Source organism: Lampris incognitus, chromosome 3, assembly GCF_029633865.1.
Source record: "Lampris incognitus isolate fLamInc1 chromosome 3, fLamInc1.hap2, whole genome shotgun sequence".
Lineage (NCBI taxonomy): Eukaryota > Metazoa > Chordata > Actinopteri > Lampriformes > Lampridae > Lampris > Lampris incognitus.
The window spans coordinates 57,771,481-57,793,641 of NC_079213.1; the positions used below are offsets into that span (position 1 = coordinate 57,771,481).

Here is a 22,161-nt window from a genome sequence, read left to right on the forward strand (position 1 = left end):
GTAGGAAAGCAGCATTGTGCACCAGTGGATTGTGTAGGAAAGCAGCATTGTGCACCAGTGGATTGTGTAGGAAGGCAGCATTGTGCACCAGTGGGTTGTGTAGGAAAGCAGCATTGTGCACCAGTGGATTGTGTAGGAAAGCAGCATTGTGCACCAGTGGATTGTGTAGGAAAGCAGCATTGTGCACCAGTGGGTTGTGTAGGAAGGCAGCATTGTGCACTAGTGGGTTGTGTAGGAAAGCAGCATTGTGCGTCAGAGGGTTGTGTAGGAAAGCAGCATTGTGCACCAGTGGGTTGTGCAGGAAGGCAGCATTGTGCACCAGTGGGTTGTGTACATTTGATGTTCTCCATTCAGTTGTGATAAAAGGTAATGGATATGTGTTCAATTTGCTTTCTTTTTTTTAACTTCCGAAACATGCACACATAGGTATCAGCCTCTATCCTAATTCTCAAGCACTTTTATTGTGTTTTATTCAGATGTGGGCGATTGTAACAGGACTGAGTGCTCAAATTAAGCGTTTTCAAACCCTTTATGGTTGCACCCCTTTATTTTAAAATAGGACTATTATTAGCCTATCACAGCAGTCATTGGGCGGCAGAAGGGGAGACACCCTGGGCAGTCTGCCAGGCCATCACAGGGCCCACACACACACACACACACACACACACACACACACACACACACACACACACACACACACACACACACACACACACTCACACCTAGGGACAATTTAGTGCGGCCAAGTCACCTGACCTACATGTCTTTGGACTGTGGGAGGAAACCGGAGCACCTGGAGGAAACCCACACAGACACGGGGACAACATGCAAAACTACACACGGAGGACGACCTGGGACCACCCCCAAGGTTGAATTCGAACCCAGGACTTTCTTGCTGTGAAGCAGCCGCACTAACCACTAGACCACCATCGCACCCGGATTATCATCATCATTATTATTATTGTTATCATCATTATTATCATTGTTATTATTATCATCATCATTATCATTACTGTTATTATATCATTATCATTGTTATTATTATCATTGTCATTATCTTTATCATCGTTATTATCATTATCATTATTATCATCATCATCATTATTATTATTGTTATCATCATTATCATCATCATCATCATCATCATCATCATCATTATTATTACTATTATTATATCATTATCATTGTCATTATCTTTATCATCGTTATTATCATTATCATTATTATCAGTATTATTATTATTTTCATTACAATCATCATTATTCTTATCATCATTATTATTATTATCATCATCATTATTATTATTATCATTATTATTATCATCATCATCATTATTATATTATCATTATTATTATTTTCATTACAATCATCATTATTCTTATCATCATTATTATTATCATCATTATTATTATTATTATCATCATCATCATTATATTATCATTATTATTATTATATCATTATTATTATTATCATCATCATCATTATTATATTATTATTATTTTATCATTATCGTTATTATCATTGTCATTATTTTTATCATCGTTTTTATTATTATTATCATTATAATCATCATTATTCTAATTATTATCATCATCATTATTATTATAATTATAATTATTATTTTTATCATCGTTATTATCATTATCATTATTATTATTATTACTACACTTTGAAAACTTCTACTTCGGGTAGCGTAGCAGTCTATTTCGTTGCTTACCAACACGGGGATCGCCGGTTCGAATCCCATGTTACCTCCAGCGTGGTCGGGCTTCCCTATAGACACAATTTGCCGTGTCTACGGGTGGGAAGCCGGATGTGGGTACGTGTCCTGGTCGCTGCACTAGCGCCTCCTCTTATCGGTCGGAGCACCTGTTTGGGGGGGGGACTGGGGGGAATAGCGTGATCCTCCCACGCGCCACGTCCCCCTGGTGAAACTCCTCACTGTCAGGTGAAAAGAAGCGGCTGGTGACTCCACATGTATGGGAGGAGGAGGCATGTGGTAGTCTGCAGCCCTCCTCGGATCAGCAGAGGGGGTGGAGCAGAGACATGGACGGCTCGGAAGAGTGGAGTAATTGGCCGGATACAATTGGAGAGAAAAAAAAGGAGGGGGACAACCCCCCCCCCCCGATTGTGCTGTGCGCCATGCCGTGCCGGTTGCAGGACCATATGTATGTGTAAGGTAGTAATGTAAATCCGCCACAGGGTGGCACTGTTACGCTGTATGTTCCCCTGGGAATGCCGCAAATGGCGATGTTTGTCCCTCTTGCAACACCGTACCCCTAGTTCTTGTCCCGGGCAAAAGGCTACGTTGATCAAATGTTTTTTGTTTGTCTGCCGGAAGGTGAGCAGTGTTACTGGCGGTCTGCATTATCATAAAAATATTGATTTACATCGCACATATTGTCTAACTGTTTATTCTGTGGTGTTAATAGACAAGTTTGCTTATAACCTAGTTAAAGTTTGATGTCGAACATTGTATTTGGCAAGAGAAATGTGACAAAAAGTGTTGGCTAGCCTGTTGAGCATTAGCATAGCATATAACGCAGGATGCAGTATTATTTGAGCAGATTATCCATGGTTTTTTGTTTAATTTTATGGGTACTAAGTGCCTTATTTAATTTATAATGGATGACATTTGCTTTGGTTTTGCCGTAAGGTAGCATTTTGATATGAGATGTGTTTATTTGCACATTTGCACTTTTTATTTTAATTTTATTTTGAAAGAAAAATGTTTTTTTGTTTGTCTGCCGGAAGCTGTGAGTATGATGAGGCCAGCGGCCAGCTGATTGATGAGAGGTGAAGTGTAAGCGAGTGCCAGTAAAGTGTCCAGGTCTCAGCCACGATCCCAAGCCTCCGCCTCCTTCCTTTTCCACGCAAACATCATACTACAACAAACACAACGCAGAGTCCCAGGGCGTGTAGGGAGACGACGACCGAACGCAAAGTGCGGGTTACATATGCAATAAAAACCAAACTGGGGAACAGCCCGGGAGGCGGGGGGCAATGCGCATTTTCAAGTCATCCAAACACCTGGTTAAGTTTGGGTGTGGGCAAGGTAGGATTATGTTTAAGTATGGGATAGATGTGGTTTTAAGTTCTGGATAGTGGTCTGGCAGACCGGTTCTCCCTGAGCACTGCCATCTAGTGACAACGGTGGGCCAGTACTTCCTGTGTATTCAGGACAACACATGCTCCCATTCTTAGACGGTCCTGTTGGCGCATCAGCAGCATGGAGTTGTCTGCACGGTTATCATTTGTGTTTCCACTAGCGCAAGTGCTGAAACCAGGACTAGAGTCACACAAAAAACTAAAACGACAACAAACGACACAATGCAGTGGTGCCAGTCTACACAACGCACGTGCTACAGAACACACATGCTACAGAACGCACGTACAGCGCTGGCGCCAGCGCCTCACCCGCTGGCCATGGCACGGAGCCGGACCTGGCTTGGTTCTGGTTTCTAACGGAGGAACACGTACGTAGCCCTGCTCACTTTAGCATTCAGGCCAAAGAGTTCAATCTTGGTTTCATCAGACCAGAGAATCTTGTTTCACATGGTCTGAGAGTCCTTTAGGTGCTTTCTGGCAAACTCCAAGCGGGCTGTCATGTGCCTTTTACTGAGCAGAGGCTTCCGTCTGGCCACTCTACCATAAAGGCCTGATTGGTGGAGTGCTGCAGAGATGGTTGTCAAGGTTCTTCCATCTCCACAGAGGAACGCTGGAGCTCTGCCAGAGTGACCATTGGGTTCTTGGTCACCTCCCTGACCAAGGCCCTTCTCCCCCGATTGCTCAGTTTGGCTGGGCGGCCAGCTCTAGGAAGAGTCCTGGTGGATCCAAACTTCTTCCATTTATGAATGATGGAGACCACTGTGCTCTTCGGGACCTTCAAAGCTGTAGACATTTTTTTGTACCCTTCCCCAGATCTGTGCCTCGATACAATCCTGTCTCGGAGGTCCACAGACAATTTCTTTGACTTCATGGCTTGGTTTCTGCTCTGACATGCACTGTCAACAGTGGGACCTTATATAGACAGGTGTGTGCCTTTCCAAATCATGTCCAATCAATTGAATTTAGTACAGGTAGACTCCAATCAAGATGTAGAAACATCTAAAGGATGAGCGGTGGAAACAGGATGAACCTGAGCTCAATTTTGAGTGTCATAGCAAAGGGTGTGAATACTTATGTACATGCAATATTTCAGTTTTTTATTGTTAATAAATTTGCAAACATTTTTACAAAACCTTTTTTGCTTTGTCATTATGGGGTATTGTGTGTAGATTGATGAGGGAAAAAAAGGAATTTAATCCATTTTGGAATAAGGCTGTAACATAACAAAATGTGGGGGAAGTGAAGGGGTGTGAATACTTTCCGGATGCACTGTATATGCACCCTGTGCATTGCCTTTGTGTTTTTTGGAACTTACTTGCATTTTTGTCGCCTGACAAGATCCTTGCTTGTGTCTTTGTATTTTTTCTCTTTTATAGGAAATATTGAAACTACAACATACATATATTAAACCAGTAGGGAAATAAAATATTTCACAAACCCATCGAACTGTACAGAATCAACAAGGATGAGAATTAAAAGTTAAAACACAGGTAGATAAGACAGGACATGGTGAAGTAACCTGCAGGCCTCACATGGCTTCAGCCTACAGACCTCCACCAACTCAAAGAAATCAAACAAAAAACACCAGCTTGTGTTGTGTTAGCTCTCACATTACGTCGCTTTGCATAAAGGCGTCTGCTACATGAAATTGTAATTATAATTGTAATTTTTGGGTGTGGCAACCGAGGCTCTAAAAGCATGATAAAGAATGATTAAGATTCATTCTAAGTAACGTCATTAGTTTGATGATGTTATTGTGATGTTATCATTATCATATTTTTTACCATGATAATTGTGCAGTAAAAACTGGATACCATGACAGCTCTAGTAAATTGGGTATCATGGCTAGTATATTGGTATCATGGCTAGTATATTGGGTATCATGGCTAGTATATTGGTATCATGGCTAGTATATTGGTATCATGGCTAGTATATTGGGTATCATGGCTATCAGGGCAAGATCTCATCTATCTTTGTAATATTACTCTATGATGTGTCCGCTCTGGACAACTTAAGTTGAATTTGGTTGCATGTGGCCTGAGCAGTAGAGTCAGTTGTGTAGCGTCCTCGCTTGGCATTAAAAGGACACTGTGTATTCACACAACCCTTCTGGCTGCTGTAGGTTACAAGAACAAAAATACTGATTAGACGTAGGACATAAGAAGAGAGGAGACTGTCTAAAGAGCCACTGACACGGACTGTGTAAAGAGCCACTGACACGGACTGTGTAAAGAGCCACTGACACGGACTGTGTAAAGAGCCACTGAAATGGACTGTGTAAAGAGCCACTGACACGGACTGTCTAAAGAGCCACTGACACGGACTGTCTGAAGAGCCACTGACATGGACTATGTAAAGAGCCACTGACACGGACTGTGTAAAGAGCCACTGACATGGACTGTCTAAAGAGCCACTGAGTTTGATGTAAAAAGAGGGTTACAGCGTTACTGCATACCTGTCTGACTCCTCCTGGCTGGCCTGCTTGTCTTTCAGCTCCTGGTCCAGGGAAGAGGACGTACTCCCCTCCAGGCTGACCCCACTGTTGGGTCTCGAGTTGTTTTTAGCCAATGCTCTCCCGCTTCCTCCTCCAGCAGGCTGGGGGATGCCAGTGTCTGTGTTCTGCTTGAGTGTCTGCAGCTTTGCAAGGGGGATGATGTCGCAGCCATGCGGGCGGTGCCACACAGTGCGTTGTGTGGAGGCATTGTAGTAATAGAAGCGGGAGGTGTTGGGGTCGAATAGCTCCCACCACTGGTTGTCACCTGTCCGCTTGATTTGCACGTCCTGCGGCGGGTCCCAGACACACTCACCGGTCAGCAGATTGGCATACATGCGCTCCCGTGTACGTGGCTCGATGATCTCCACCCACTCCAGCCTGCAGGGGGAGACATATTTGTTGGTGTGTGGGAAAGGCATTTTGTTTAATGAACTGGTTTGTCTTTCTTTTCTAATAAAAGAAAGACAAACCAAGAGGAACACACAACACAGGAACACGTCTGACTGAGGTTCAAACAAAATCCTCCAGGATGTCAAGAAGGTCTTTTAACTCTGCCTCTGTCGTCTGCATATAGAAGCAAAATGATGAAACACAATGTACAAGGAATTACTTACACGCTGCTGCTGCTAAAAGATGAACCATAAATTGATAACACAAAATTCTGTGATTTCTTTTTAGCAAGCACCGAGGACAGGCTTGCATGAAAACTGGCTCTCTGTATCAGCACTTGAGACTCCGACTAGAGGTGCTTAACAGACACAGCACAACATGGGACGTGTTCAGTTTGACTTGACTTGGTTCTGAGCATTCAAACAAGCCCAGTTCGGTGAGGTCCTGGGGGGGGATTAATAATCATAGTAACAATAATATATTTTATTTTTGGGCACCTTTCAGAGCACTCAAGGACACCTTACAGAACACAGTAAAAAACAAGCAGCACTGTATCAGACAGCATAAAGTCAAAACAAAGCAGGGTAGACAATAAAAAGTTAACACAACAGATAAGTATAAAATCATCATCTGCACAAAACTCAGTGAAGTGTGGATCAGACTGAATATGCCAGTTTGAAAAGGTGCGTTTTGAGATGGGATTTGAAGGGTGAAAGAAAGTCAAGGTTGTGAATGTCTTGTGGGAGAGAGTTTCATAGGCGGGGGGCAGAACAACTGAAGGCTCTAGACCCCATGGTAGTCAAGCGGGCTGATGATGTAGTGAGTTGGAGATCAGAAGAGGATGTGAGAGTGCGGGAGGGCGCGTGGATATGAAGGAGTTCAGAAAGATATGAAGGAGCTAGGTTATTAAGGGCCTTAAAGGCAAGGAGCAGGATCCTGAAGTCAATACAGTATTTAACAGGGAGCCAGTGGAGTTGCTGAAGAACAGGAGTGATGTGATCTATGGAAGGAGTTCTGGTAATGATACGGGTAGCTGAATTCTGGACCAATTGAAGTTTATGAAGACACTTGAGGGGAAGACCAAAGAGGATAGAATTACAGTAGTCAATAGGGGATGTAACAAGGGTGTGGGTGAGTATGGCTGTGCTTTTAGGTGTAAGTGACGGCCGAAGACGATTCATATTGCATAGGTGGAAGTATGCAGACCGATTAACATTGCTGATGTGGGCTTCAAAAGATAATGTGCTGTCCAAGGTGACACCCAGACTCTTAACCTGAGGCGATGGGGGAACTATAGAATTGTCAATAGTAAGAGAAAAACCATCAGTTTTGGCCAAAGTAAATTTAGTGCCAACTAAGAGGACCTCAGTTTTATCACTATTAAGTTTGAGGAAGTGGTATGAAAACCAGCATTTAAATTCTAGTAAGTAGTCAGAAAGGAACCCAGCCACTGATGATGCACAAGCCAGTGCATCCTTAGCGCCGGTCCCAAGCCCGGACAAATGGGGAGGGTTGCGTCAGGAAGGGCATCCGGCATAAAATCTTTGCCAAATCAAATATGCGGATCATAAATAAGACTTACATACCGCATCGGTAGAGGCCCGGGTTACCAACGACCGCCACCGGTACTGTTAACCAGCAGGGTGTAGGTGGAAACTATGCTACTGTTGGGCGAAGGAGAAGGAGAGGGGGAAAGCATGTCCAGAGGCAGCTAAAGTTAAAAGGAGGAAGGGTAGACATGTGGAGGTGAGAGTTGGAACTTTGAATGTTGGCACTATGACTGGTAAAGGGAGAGAGCTGGCTGACATGATGGAAAGAAGAAAGGTAGGCATACTGTGTGTGCAAGAGACCAGGTGGAAGGGGAGTAAGGCCAGGAGTATCGGAGGTGGGTTCAAACTCTTCTACCATGGTGTGAATGGGAGGAGTAATGGGGTAGGGGTAATTCTGAAGGAAGAGTAGGTCAAGAGCGTGCTGGAGGTGAAGAGAGTGTCAGACAGAGTGATGAGTATGAAGCTGGAAATTGAAGGTTTATTGCTGAATGTTATCAGCGCATATGCCCAGCAAGTTGGGTGTGAGATGGATGAAAAAGAAGAATTCTGGAGTGAGTTGGATGACATGGTGGAGAGGGTACCCAAGGAGGAGAGAGTGGTGATTGGAGCGGACTTCAATGGACATGTTGGTGAAGGGAACAGAGGTGATGAGGAGGTGATGGGAAGGTATGGCGTCAAGAAGAGAAATGTGGAAGGACAGATGGTGGTCGATTTTGCGAAAAGGATGGAAATGGCTGTGGTGAATACATATTTCAAGAAGAGGGAGGAACACAGGGTGACATACAAGAGTGGAGGAAAGTGCACACAGGTGGACTATATCTTATGTAGAAGGCGCCATCTAAAAGGGATTGGAGACTGCAAGGTGGTGACAGGGGAGAACGTAGCTAGGCAGCATCGGATGGTGGTCTGTAGGATGACTTTGGAGACCAAGAAGAGGAAGCGAGTGAAGACACAGCCGAAGATCAGATGGTGGAAGTTGAAGAAGGAAGACTGTTGTGTGGAGTTTAGGCAGGAGTTAAGACAGGCACTGGGTGGTAGTGAAGAGTTGCCAGATGGCTGGACAACCACTGCAGAAATAGTGAGGGAGACAGCTAGGAAGGTACTTGGTGTGTCATCAGGACAGAGGAAGGAAGACAAGGAGACTTGGTGGTGGAATGAGGAAGTACAGCAAATTATACAGAGGAAAAGGTTGGCAAAGAAGAAGTGGGATAGTAAGAGAGATGAAGAAAGTAGACAGGAGTACAAGGAGATGCAGCGTAAAGCAAAGAGAGTGGTGGCAAAGGAAAAGGAAAAGGCGTACGGTGAGTTGTATGACAGGTTAGACACTAAGGAAGGAGAAAAGGACTTGTACCGATTGGCTAGACAAAGAGACCAAGCTGCAAAGGATGTGCAGCAAGTTAGGGTGATCAAGGATAGAGATGGAAATGTGCTGACAAGCGAGGAGAGTGTGCTAAGAAGGTGGAAGGAATACTTTGAAGGGCTGATGAATGAAGAAAATGAGAGAGAGAGAAGGTTGGATGATGTAGGGATAGTGAATCAGGAAGTTCAGTGGATTAACAAGGAGGAAGTGAGGGCAGCTATGAAGAGGATGAAGAGTGGAAAGGCAGTTGGTCCTGATGACATACCTGTGGAGGCATGGAGATGTTTAGGAGAGATGGCAGTGGAGTTTTTAACTAGATTGTTTAACACAATCCTGGAAAGTGAGAGGATGCCTGAGAAGTGGAGAAAAAGCATACTGGTACCAATTTTCAAGAACAAGGGCGATGTGCAGAACTGTAACAACTACAGAGGTATAAAGTTGATCAGCCACAGCATGAAGATTTGGGAAAGAGTAATAGAAGCTAGGTTAAGAGGAGAGGTGATGATCAGCGAGCAGCAGTATGGTTTCATGCCACGAAAGAGCACCACAGATGCGATGTTTGCTTTGAGAATGTTGATTGAGAAGTATAGAGAAGGCCAGAAAGAGTTGCATTGTGTCTTTGTAGATTTAGAGAAAGCTTATGACAGAGTGCCGAGAGAGGAGGTGTGGTATTGTATGAGGAAGTCAGGAGTTGCAGAGAAGTATGTAGGAGTGGTGCAGGATACGTAAGAGGGAAGTGTGACAATGGTGAGGTGTGCAGTTGGAATGACAGATTGGTTCAAGGTGGAGGTCGGATTACATCAAGGATCGGCTCTGAGCCCTTTCTTGTTTGCAATGGTGATGGACAGGTTGACGGACAAGATCAGGCAGGAGTCTCCATGGACGATGATGTTCGCGGATGACATTGTGATCTGTAGCGAGAGTAGGGTGCAGGTTGAGGAGAGCCTGGAGAGGTGGAGGTATGACCTGGAGAGAGGAGGAATGAAAGTCAGTAGGAGCAAGATGGAATACCTATGCGTGAATGAGAGAGAGGACAGTGGAATGGTCAGGATGCAAGGAGTGGAGGTGACAAAGGCATTTGAGTTTAAATACTTGGGGTCAACCGTCCAAAGTAACGGGGAGTGCAGTAGAGAGGTGAAAAAGAGAGTGCAGGCAGGGTGGAGTGGGTGGAGAAGTGTGTCAGGAGTGATTTGCGACAGAAGGGTACCAGCAAGAGTTAAAGGGAAAGTTTACAAGATGGTTATGAGACCAGCTATGTTATATGGTTTGGAGACATTGGCACTGACGAAAAGACAGGAGGCGGAGCTGGAGGTGGCAGAGTTGAAGATGCTAAGATTTTCACTGGGAGTAACGAAGAAGGACAGGATTAGGAACGATTATATTAGAGGGACCGCTCAGGTTGGACGGTTTGGAGACAAAGCAAGAGAGGCAAGATTGAGATGGCTTGGACATGTGTGGAGGAGAGATGCTGAGTATATTGGGAGAAGGATGCTGAATATGGAGCTGCCAGGGAAGAGGAGAAGAGGAAGGCCAAAGAGGAGGTTTATGGATGTGGTGAGGGAAGACATGCAGGTGGCTGGTGTGACAGAGGAAGACGCAGAAGACAGGAAGAAATGGAAATGGATCATCCGCTGTGGCGACCCCTAACGGGAGCAGCCGAAAGTAGTAGTGGTAGTAGTAAGCAGTCAGAAAGGGAAGTGGGTAGAAGAGTGTAGGTAGGCTTGCTGGATAGATAAAGCTGGGTGTCATCCACGTAGCAGTGAAATTGAATGCCAAATTTCCTGAAAATGTGGCCAAGAGGTAATAGGTAAATAATAAATAGGAGGGATCCTAATACAGAGCCCTGGGGAACACCGGTAGTAACAGGAAAAGGACTGATTAAATGATTGTAATAGCAGACGAAAGGATACAAAAAGGACCAAATGTATGAACAGCAAGGTAACATGGAAATAAAGTGCGACATAAAACAATACCATATCAAAAACATAATACCAGAGAGATATTTGAAGAATTATTGTTAAAAAAAATCATAACTAATATTGTACTACTACAGGAGTCGTGCAGTATTAGTTATGAGTTATTTATTAGTCATTAGTGATGAATTAATGAAATTTCAGCATATCTGCTGGGTGGAAAGATCAACAATTACATTTCCCAACTGCACAAAAAAGGAAATATAGAATATATGTAAAAGATAACATATGTAATATGAAAATATCTAACATAGTTGTACAAAATATGTACGAAATGTTACAAACAGCATGTATTTAACACACACGTATTTAACAAAACTGATTAAAATCCTTTTAACAGTCAGTGTAAAGGGCTCAAGTTTAACTCAGAATTGGTGACAAACTTAATATTTCTTGATTTTAAAATCACATCGACGGCATTAAATGATTAGCACTGTCATATTTCTGGATATTATGTCAAATAATACTTTTTACATTTATTTCGTCAGTCAACGAAAAGCTATTCCACACAATTCTGACTGAAAACACAACTTTGTCCTTTTCTGAACACATAGCTTTGCTGCCTTGGTCTACAGTACCCAGCATTCACTGCGAAGGCTTACTTTTTGAGTATATCTTGAAGCCAACACCTACCATGAGTAGTAATAATAATAATGACGATGATGATGATAATAATAATAATAATAATAATAATAATGATAAAAATAATAATAATAATAATAAACTTTATTTATACAGCGCCTTTCAAAACAATGTTACAAGTTCCTTTACAATACAAGATAAAATAGTACACATAGTCAAGATAAAAAACAAAATAAAAACAAAGCGTAAGATCTGATCTGCTTTACAGAACTAGATAAAACAGTCAGGATGAAAATAAAAAGAACGCAGGTTCTGTACTCGGCCCACTCCTTTTCATCGTCTACATCCTCCCTCTTGGTCAGATTCTCCGCCATTTCAACTTGGACTTCCACTGTTATGCTGATGACACCCAGATATACCTCAGCACCAAATCCCCTCACAATCCACCCCTCTCTCACATCGACTCCTGTCTGTCTGCAATTCAAGTCTGGATGCAGCAAAACCTCCTCAAACTCAACAGTGACAAAACTGAGCTCCTCTTCATTGGCTCCAAGTCCACTCTCAGCCAAATCAACAACCTCGCACTCACCATCGATGGCACTACTGTCTCCCCTTCCTCCCAGGCACGCAGCCTTGGTGTGATCCTCGATCCCACCCTCTCCCTTGAGCCACATATCCGCCAAATGGTCAAATCCTCCTTCTACCACCTTTGCAACATTGCGAAAATAAGACCCTCTCTCACACGCTCTGCTGCTGAGATTCTGATCCATGCCTTCATCTCCTCCCGCCTTGATTACTGCAACTCACTCCTCTATGGATTCAGTGCTAGCTCTATCAAGAGACTCCAATTGGTCCAGAACGCATCCGCTCGACTTTTAACTTTCACCAAATCCTGGCACCACATCACCCCAGTCCTAAAAGACCTCCACTGGCTACCCATCTCCGACCGGATCAATTACAAAATCCTGGTTCTTACTTATAAAGCCCTTCACAAACTGGCTCCCCCATACCTCACCGACCTCCTTTCCCCCTACCAACCCTCTTGGTCCCTTAGATCCACCTCAGCCTCCCTTCTCTCCACCCCCAGGTCCAACCTCCGTGGCTTTGGTGACCGAGCCTTCTCCAGGGCAGCTCCCAGGCTCTGGAACTCACTTCCCCAAATCATTAGAGACTCAGAATCCCCCCACTCTTCCAATCCCGTCTCAAGACACACCTTTTCTCCATTGCCTTCTCGTGTCCCCCCCCCCTCCCCGTCCTCTCGTCCACCCCTGGTCTGGGGCAGGCTGGGGACTGAACGCTCGACCTGCTCCTTCCCTCAACTCCATCCCCAACTCCATCCCCAAGCACATCGGACACTGTTGCGGGCTGCTCACATTCAGGTCGTTGGTCGGGACTCGCCACTTCACACTTCATCTGTGATTTATGATGTTTGTTTTTCATTCCCTTTATATCTGTCCAAGTGGGAGAGTACTGCTGGCGTCGTGTGTGGCTGCCACTTCTCCCTCTCGTAGCCCCCCTTCCCATCCACCCCTGTATGTCTGCCCCCCTTCCCATCCACCCCTGTATGTCTGCCCTCCCCCTTCCCATCCACCCCTGTATGTCTGTGTTATGTTTATCTGTCGTCTTGTTTCACCACGTTTATTGCAAAGCGGCTTTGAGTATTAGAAAAGCGCTACATAAGTTTAATGTATTATTATTATTATTATAGAACATTGAACCCGATAAAACAAAGTGTACGATAAAACACGTGAAATAAAAGTGATAAAAGAGAAATATAAAACTGGCCAACAGCAGATTTACTCTAAAAAGCCTTCGTGTAAAAGTAAGTTTTGAGACGTGATTTAAAAGAAGGCCCTGAGTTAACTAACCTCATTCCCTCAGGTAGGGAGGGAGGTCCACAGCGGCGGGGCTCTAAAGGAAAACACCTGAGGAGTGCATGCAGCGTCATGGGGTGTGGGTAAATCAGTGATATAGGTAGGAGCAAGGCCATGTAGGGGTTTAAAAGTAACAAGTAAAAGTTTAAAATCAATCCTATACCGAACAGGTAGCCAGTGAAGCGTTGCAAGAATGGGAGCGATGTGGTCTTGTCTCATGGAATTTGTTTACAGTCTGGCTGCTGAGTTTAGGACGAGCTGGAGGTGGGAGATGGTTTTTTGACTGAGCCCTGAATACAAGGAATTACAATGATCCAGATGCGACAAAATGAATGCATGGAATACTTTTTCAAGGTCAGTTTGAGATAAAACATTTTGTATTTTTGCGATATTCCTGGTTTGGAGAAAGCGTGCCTGTACTACCTTGATGATTTGTGTGTCAGAACAGAGCTCGGAGTCAAAGAATACACCCAAATTACGGGCGGAGTGCTTGACATTGGCGGACAGGTTCCCAAGATTATTTTCAGGTTGCCGGTCAGGTTAGGAGGACTGACTAAAAGGACCTCTGCTTCGGACTCATTGAGCCAGAGGAAGTTTTGTAACAGCAATTAATATCGGAGAGACAAGCCATAACACGGGACAGATCGTCTGTGTCACTACCAGCAAGCGGGAAATGAAGTTGGGTGTCGTCTGCATAATAGTGAAAATTAATATTAAGCTTGAGGATGATCTGACCCAAGGGAAGCATGTAAATGGAAACAAATATTGGCCCAAGAATTGACCCCTGGGTAACACCACATGCAAGGGGAGCTGGGGATGAGGAGAAATCTCCCATTACAACAGACAAAAAAGATTGGAACCAGGCAAGAGCAGTGTTCTTAATGCTCACATAGTTTTCCAGGCAATGTAAAAGGATGTCATGATCAACATCCACAAAAAAAAAATCAGAAGCGGAACTCAAGTCTAGCAGGATTAAAATTTAACAAGCACCACAGTCAGCGGCATGCAGTAAGTCAAGTCAAGTCAATGTTATTTGTATAGCCCAATATCACAAATTACAAATTTGCCTCAGTGGGCTTTACAGCAACACAACATCCTGTCCTTAGACCCTCGCATCGGATAAGGAACAACTCCCTAAAAAAAATTGTAACTTTAATAAGAGCTGTTTCTGTGCTGTGGTGGGCACGGACTCCTGACTGATATTGCTCAAAGATGCTACAATTATTCATGTGTCCAATAATAATAATAATAATCATCATCATCATCATTACCTTTATATAGCGCTTTTCTAGACACCCAAAGTGCGTCACGTTGAAGGGGGTAACTCACTTCAACCACCACCAATGTGTAGCACCCACCTGCTTGATGCACGGCAGCCATTTTGCGCCAGAACGCTCACCACACATCAGCTTGAGGTGGACAGGGCAGAATCATTAAGCCAATTACATGGGGGATGATAAGGTGGCAAGTTGGAAAGAGCCAGGTTGGGAATGTTGCCAGGACACCAGGGAACCCCCTACTCTTTGTGATAAGTGCCATGGGATCTTTAATGACCACAGTGAATCAGGGCCTCGGTTTAACTTTCCATCCGAAGGACGGCATCTCCGACAGCACAGTGTCCCTGTCACTGCATTGGGGCATTGGGATTTGATTTTTGTTGTTTTTATTAGGACCAGAGGGAAGACTGCCCTCTACTGGCCCACCAACACCACATCCGGCAACAACTCAATTTTCCCGGGAATTCTCTCATCTAAGTACTAGCCAAGCCCACACCTGCTTAGCTTCCCTCATTTGGCAGAGCCAGGGCACGTGTTGGTATGGCTGCCGAGAAACAACACACTTTTGTAAGATTTTAGATAAAAAAGGTAAATATGATATTGGTCTAAAATGGTTTTAAACAAGTGGGTCGAGAGGGCTTCTTCAGGAGAGGTCAGACTATTGCATGTTTAAAACTGAGAACAAACCAGTAGACAGTGAGCGGTTGATAATGGAGAGAATGTGTGGGCCAATAGCTTGTTTGCATATGACGCATGAACTGTAGGTGGAGGGCAGGAAGTGGTTTTCTACATAGGAAGCACTACCACAGACTCTCAAAATGCCGGTCGCTCGCGTCGATTAAACCGAGCAGCTACGAGGAGTGTTTATCGAGTACCAAAGGCTGTTGTTCGTAAGGGGGGAGGTAATACCAGGGTACAGGCTAGTCCCCATCGATGAAGAGAACGGAAATGGAGTAGAGAACGGTCAACTGAGCATGCGCGAAATGCCTCTACCATGCCTCCACACGCCCCGCGTAGCATCCAGGCACTAGGATTCTAGGAAGACCCACCCCTACTCTGCGTCTGATTAGCTAACTTTAACCCTAACCCTGCCCTAACCCTAACCTTAACCTGCCCAAACAACGGAGGCAACGAGAACTTGCGCATGCTCAGTTGACCGTTCTCTGCATCGAAGGGGACTAGCCTCTACCGTAATACCAGAAACTGACCGGAAACGCCGGAGAATTTAAAAAAAAATTTTTTTTATTGAACATTGTTCATATTCATGTACAGATTCTTGAAAAAAAGGTCATTACAAAACAAACATGGCAAATATACATTCCAACCAAAAATACATAGATATATCCAAAGTGCCAAAGGGAACAGTATGTAAACATTTCTATACAGTATATCAGGAAGTGCATAGAGATTGAATGTCACATGACAAATATACGGTAATGTATTACGAAAATAAGCGTACAAACAATAATAAATTAAAAACATGACATACACTAATTGAAAATAATAAAACATAGTCCAGCATACAAGGGGGAATTAATAAGGATATCAGTCTTCTAATTCAGTGGGAAAATGTCTTAACGCCTCATAAATCGTTAGTGCTTTTGTATCGGTCATTAGTTTTAAAGATTTCAAGTATAATCTAAATTCATTTTAAAAAACAACAAATTTGGGGGATGACTTAAAGTATCTATTTTTATGAATAAAGAATTTGGCTAAGCAGAGAATTACATTACAACAGAGTTCATAGTTTTTGTTTTGCAAAATCATACCAAATGTTATATTGTCTCTAGAAATCGAAGTTGGAAAGGACAAAATCCTTTGCTTTATCCATTTGTGAATGTCAAGCCAGAACACAAGTACCACACCACATGTGAAAAATACATGATCCGTAGTTTCTATGTCATTTTCACAAAATGAACATATATTATCGTCAAAACCAAACTGTGATCTAAGTAGTTCTTTGGAGGGATATATGTTATTCATAATTTTGAAGTGTGTTTCCTTCGCTTTGGGGAGGATAGGAAATGTTAGATACATTGTTCTCAATTTCATAATTGAATTTTTTATCAACTTTGTGTAAAATGTCATTTTTGTTTTGTCTTTCAGGGAATAAGTTTTCAGTGAGACAGTTTCTAATAAAATGATTATCACATTTTTTGTCCAAGATTAAAAACCCTTGAATTGACAGTGGGGCCAATCGTGGCTGTATAGGTTGGTGAGTCATTATATTTGTTATCAGAGATACAAATTCTTTGGGGAGTGCTTTATGTAATTTAGTAAAGTCTGATTTGGAAGGCTTGAAAGTATGTTTTGTCTGGAATTGTTCATAATTTAATAAATTACCACAAGGATCCATTAGATCAACTATCGACCACATATTTTCTTCAAACCAATCTTTAAAGAATAAAGACTTGTTCCGATACAATATATATCTATTATTCCAAAGTACAGTGGTGTGGGGTGAAAAGTTATGTACATATAACATTCTCCAATACAACAGTATCTGTTTATGGAACTCTGATAATGAAACAGTAAGTTTATCAATATTATAGTCAGATCTGAGTAGACATTTCATCCTCCAATTTTATTGAATAAGTGATTTGGAATAGAGTACCAGAAGGAGTTACTATGTTTTATCCAAGATTTTAGCCAATGTATTTTTAAAGTTCCATTAAGGCAATCAAAATCAATAACTTTTAGTCCTCCTTTACTTCTTTAACCATATGGCTTTTCTTTATATAGTGTGGTCTGTTTCACCAAATGAAATTTAAATTAATCTGATTGATTGATTTGATTAATTTTTTGGAATGGCGTGAGAATAGGCTGGGTAAATACACCTTGATAAGCATTCCATCTTAGTTAAATAAATTCTGCCAAGAATTGATAGGTCTCTTTGGAGCCAGATGTTTAGCTTTGATTTACATTCCTTTAACTTATTTTCTACATTCAAAGACTGACTTCGTTTTTGGTCTTTTGAAAGGAAAATTCCCAGGTATTTGATTTCTGATTTAATAGGAATATTACAGATTTCTTTTAGTGGGGTGTCATGTACAGCCAATAGTTCACACTTTTTTTTAATTTAGTGTTAATCCTGAAGCTTTAGAGATTTTTTCAACTTTTTCAATAGTTGTTGGAATTTGGTGTCTATCTTTTAAGAAAATTGTCATGTCGTCTGCTAGTTGGCTGATGATAATATCTGTACCTAATACATTTATTTGTTTAATGTCATCACAATTTTTGAGGTAAATTGCTAACATTTCTGTAACTAGTATGAATAAATATGGAGAAACCGGACAACCCTGAGGAATCCCTACATTAACCTTAAACTGGGGGTGGTGCCAGCAGGTAGTATGACACAGCTGGTAATATTCTGATACAGTCCACTGACAAAATTCCTAAAATTAACTCCAAATCCAAAATGTTCAAGTACCAAGATGATAAATGGATGGTCCACAGAGTCAAACGCTTTATAAAAATCTAAAAACAGGAGAAACCAGTGATTAAAGTGGGCCGGAGCTACCCGGATCCCGACACCGACACTTCCCCTCCTCCCCCAAGTCAACCGGAGCTGAGATCCGGCACTCTGTAGACAGGAGTAATTTCAACCTTTTGTCACAGTAAAATTTAAAACAAAAAACATGATGCAGCCAATTCACAAGCATTACAAAATAAATCGCAAATAAAGTCTTCTTCTATTTTTATACTACTTTACTTTTTCTAAAAGTTTGAATGATATCGCGTCCTCACGTGACCCGCACCCGCCTGCTGTCTGGCTTCACCAGACTTGACATCAAAAGAGACTGGCTTCACACTCACGGGTCAGGGTCAGTTCACCGCGCCAGGCAGACAAGACTCGAGAGAGCGTCAACCTGCTACCTGCACTATTATCTTGGATTGGGGGTCATAAAGAGTGAGTATCTTCAGTGTATTTCCAATAGTATTTCCAATAGTTTTGTCTAGCTCTGCTGTGGTTTTCATTCAAGCAACTAACGTTAGCGAACGTAACGTTAGCTAGCTAGCTAACTAGCTATCTTCCACCCGGTAACGTTGCTAGCTAGTTGCTGACGTTGCTGGCTAGTTGTTTGAATGCTGCTAGGCAAGCTAACTATCGGTAGCGTCCGGTAACGTTACCAGTAGCTAGCTAGTTATGTTTGTCCAATCTTAGCTCTGGCCATGCAATATTTTCATTCAAATAACTAATTAGCTAGCAAACGTTAGCTACCGGTAGCTATTATTAGCTAACAATGCTAACGGCGGGACTACTGGACCAGTGGTTAGCTAGCCTAACGTTAGCTAGCTAGCTACCATTCAAACAACTAATCGCGATAGCTAGCTAGCTAACGTTAGCTAGAGATCCCCCACTTACCAAATCCCACTTTAACCCCTGGGAGAAACCCATCATCTTCAATTTGGTTTCTGTAATCAGTAATGTCCATTACCAGCCTTATATTGTTGTGGATTGATCTTCCTTTTAGAAAACCTGATTGTGTTTCTGCAATAAGATTTGAAATCCCTGTTTGAAGACGAGTAGTGAAAATGTAGGTTAGGAGTTTGTAGTCTGAGTTTCTAAGAGTGATGGGCCTTCTATTATCTATAATTCTGGGGTCTTTTCCAGGTTTTGGAATTGAAATGATAATCCCTTGTTTCATTGTAGGTGGAAGTGTGCAAGTTTCAAATATTTCCATGAAAACTTGTAGTAGTTCTCTAATATCTTCCCAGAAATGTCTGTAGAAGTCACCTGTGAGGCCGTCTGACCCAGGGGCTTTATTTAGAGACAAGCGACTAATAACTGCATCAAGTTTTGCAATTGTTATTTGATGATCGCAAGTTTGTTTGAAACCATCTTCAATTTTGGGAATATAACTTGCTATATCCTTTAAGAATACATGACAATCCTCATTAGAAAATTTAGAGCTGTGAAGCTGGCTATAGAATTTAAGGATTTCCGAGGAGATTAATTTTTCATCTGTGGTTTCTATATCACCAATTATCAAGGATTTAATGTTATTTTTTTCCTGCCTTCTTTTTTCAAGGTTACAGAAATATGCTGAGTATTTTTCACCCTCCTCTATCCATTTAGCTCTAGACCTAATAAAGGCTCCTTTTGCTTTCTGAGTGTAGATTTCATCCAAATTGGGTTGAAGGTTTAATATTTTCTGTTTCTCATCTTCAGTGGGATTAGGTTTATTGCAGTAAACATTAAGCTGTTTAATTATATCTAGTTCTTTTCTTTCAAGATCTTTTTTAATTTTTTTACTGAATGAGGTGGTGAGTTGGCGTATTTTATATTTTAGGAACTCCCATTTCTTGACAGGCGTTGTTAGTTCTTCAAAGTTTATGATCTCTTGAATCAATAGTTTAATTTTTCTACAGTAATCAGAATTTTTATTTAGACTGGAGTTAAATTTGCAATATTTGTGAGAATAAGTACTCCTGTTTTTAGGTTTAACATGTAGAGAAATAATGCTGTGATCAGTAAGTGGAGCAGCCGAGATATCAGAGTTGATATCATAGCACAGCAAGTGGCTTGCGATTAACCAATAGTCAATTCTAGATTTTAAATTTGAATTTGGGCTGAACCATGAGTATTTAAATAGAAACACCCGAGAAAATGGCTCGCGACCCGCCGTCTGCGGTCGGGAGGGGCGGAGTCGGATCACGCGCGTGTGCGCAGTGACCACGTCGTTAGAGGTAAAGCTATGTCATGTGGCTGAGTCCAGAGACGACCAACAAAGACGCCCAAAAGGTGCAGGGGGCCTTGCTGGCGCTCCATGAGTCCGCGCGGAACCCAGGTCAGAGGACGTCACAGAGATGTCACGTGATCGACACGGTAAGTGGACTGTGTTGAGACGTGTAGCCAGTGTCTTACAGTTTGAGAAAGCAGACGTGATAAAGAATGGAAACTTTGAATCAGGCTTACACAATGTAGATAACTTAGTTCTCAATTAACTCACTTGGTTAAATAAGGGTATAAGAATTGAGTCCACAACTATATCGGACCAGATAGCTTGAACCTTTGTAAGAATGTTAACAACGAAGATAACCAGACAACAACAATTTATGTCATTGTTGCACTATACACTTGTAACATTATTATCACCATTAATAATGTGGAAATAAATTTAAATGCTTGGGGTCAACCGTCCAAAGTAACGGGGAGTGCAGAAGAGAGGTGAAGAAGAGAGTGCAGGCAGGGTGGAGTGGGTGGAGAAGAGTGTCAGGAGTGATTTGTGACAGAAGGGTACCAGCAAGAGTTAAAGAGAAGGTTTACAAGATGGTCGTGAGACCCGCTATGTTATATGGTTTGAAGACAGTGGCACTGACGAAAAGACAGGAGGTGGAGCTGGAGGTGGCAGAGTTGAAGATGATAAGATTTTCATTGGGAGTGACGAAGAAGGACAGGATTAGGAACGAGTATATTAGAGGGACAGCTCAGGTTGGACGGTTTGGAGACAAAGCAAGAGAGACAAGATTGAGATGACTTGGACATGTGTGGAGGAGAGATGCTGGGTATATTGGGAGAAGGATGCTGAATATGGAGCTGCCAGGGAAGAGGAAAAGAGGAAGGCCAAAAAGGAGGTTTATGGATGTGGTGAGGGAGGACATGCAGGTGACTGGTGTGACAGAGGAAGATGCGCAGAGGACAGGAAGAGATGGAAACGGATGATCCGCTGTGGCGCCCCCTAACGGGAGCAGCAGTAGTAGTAATAGATTAATAATTTGGAGAGTAATTTGAAAAACTAATCCCTCTCCCTACTGCCATGTACGCAGATGCAAGATGGACATTGAGAAGACGGCGGATGTTCTAAAGCAAACCACAACAGAGCTGAGTGATTTTAGGATGAAAGTATTGCACACAGTTAAGCCAGAAGGATGAAGACAAAGTTTTACACTGGGCTCCCAACTTCTTCTTTTTAATGCAGGTTTTTCAACTGTGTGAGTCCTATCACCTGTGGCTATTTGTGCTTTCTAAATTTGAACAAGTAATAAAAACGGCAATGATTTGTACATAATAAAACACCTTTTTTGTGTTTATATGTGATGGCATCAGCCACTTGCACTTTTCCGTTGTGCAGAAAAGAGGATTCTGACAATCTGAATGGAATAGATATTTCTTTATCAACCACAAATGTAAACTTGTATTTTGCAGTTCATCTGGGAGTGTACACTGGTGATGGATTTAAAATAGCTGCAAGTAACACCACTACCACTTAAATGGGGGTTAAAAATGACAGAAAAGACAGGCAAATGCAAGTAACTTAACCTGCCATGCAACTGCAATGAGCAGCAATGACTTCTCCATCTTGCTCGGCGATTCTCCACATCTGTAGTGGCGCTTCGCCAGACCTTTGAGACTGGTTAACCTCATAATGCTGAGAGGCGCTGCGGCATTGAATGTTTGTTGTCAGGTTAATCCACAGGACATGAAAGAAAAGCCGCTCACCCTGGCAAAACCCAAACGGCAGTCATTGTGCAGCACCTTGGTACCAAGGTTGTGGACCCAGCTGCTAACAGAGTTGTATGCCTCCATGCTTTTGTATGCTTTCATTTGT

General features: G+C 42.5%; 1 protein-coding gene across 1 annotated transcript in view; it reads right to left on the reverse strand.

The window, feature by feature from the left end:
• Positions 1–6,021, reverse strand: part of arhgap39 (Rho GTPase activating protein 39) — a 134,415-nt gene extending 128,394 nt beyond the window's left edge. Inside the window, exon 1 of the mRNA XM_056276751.1 lies at positions 5,564–6,021. Coding sequence (XP_056132726.1) covers positions 5,564–6,021 — 458 coding nt within the window. The remainder of the gene's footprint in view (positions 1–5,563) is intronic.
• Between the last annotated feature and the right edge of the window lie 16,140 nt (positions 6,022–22,161).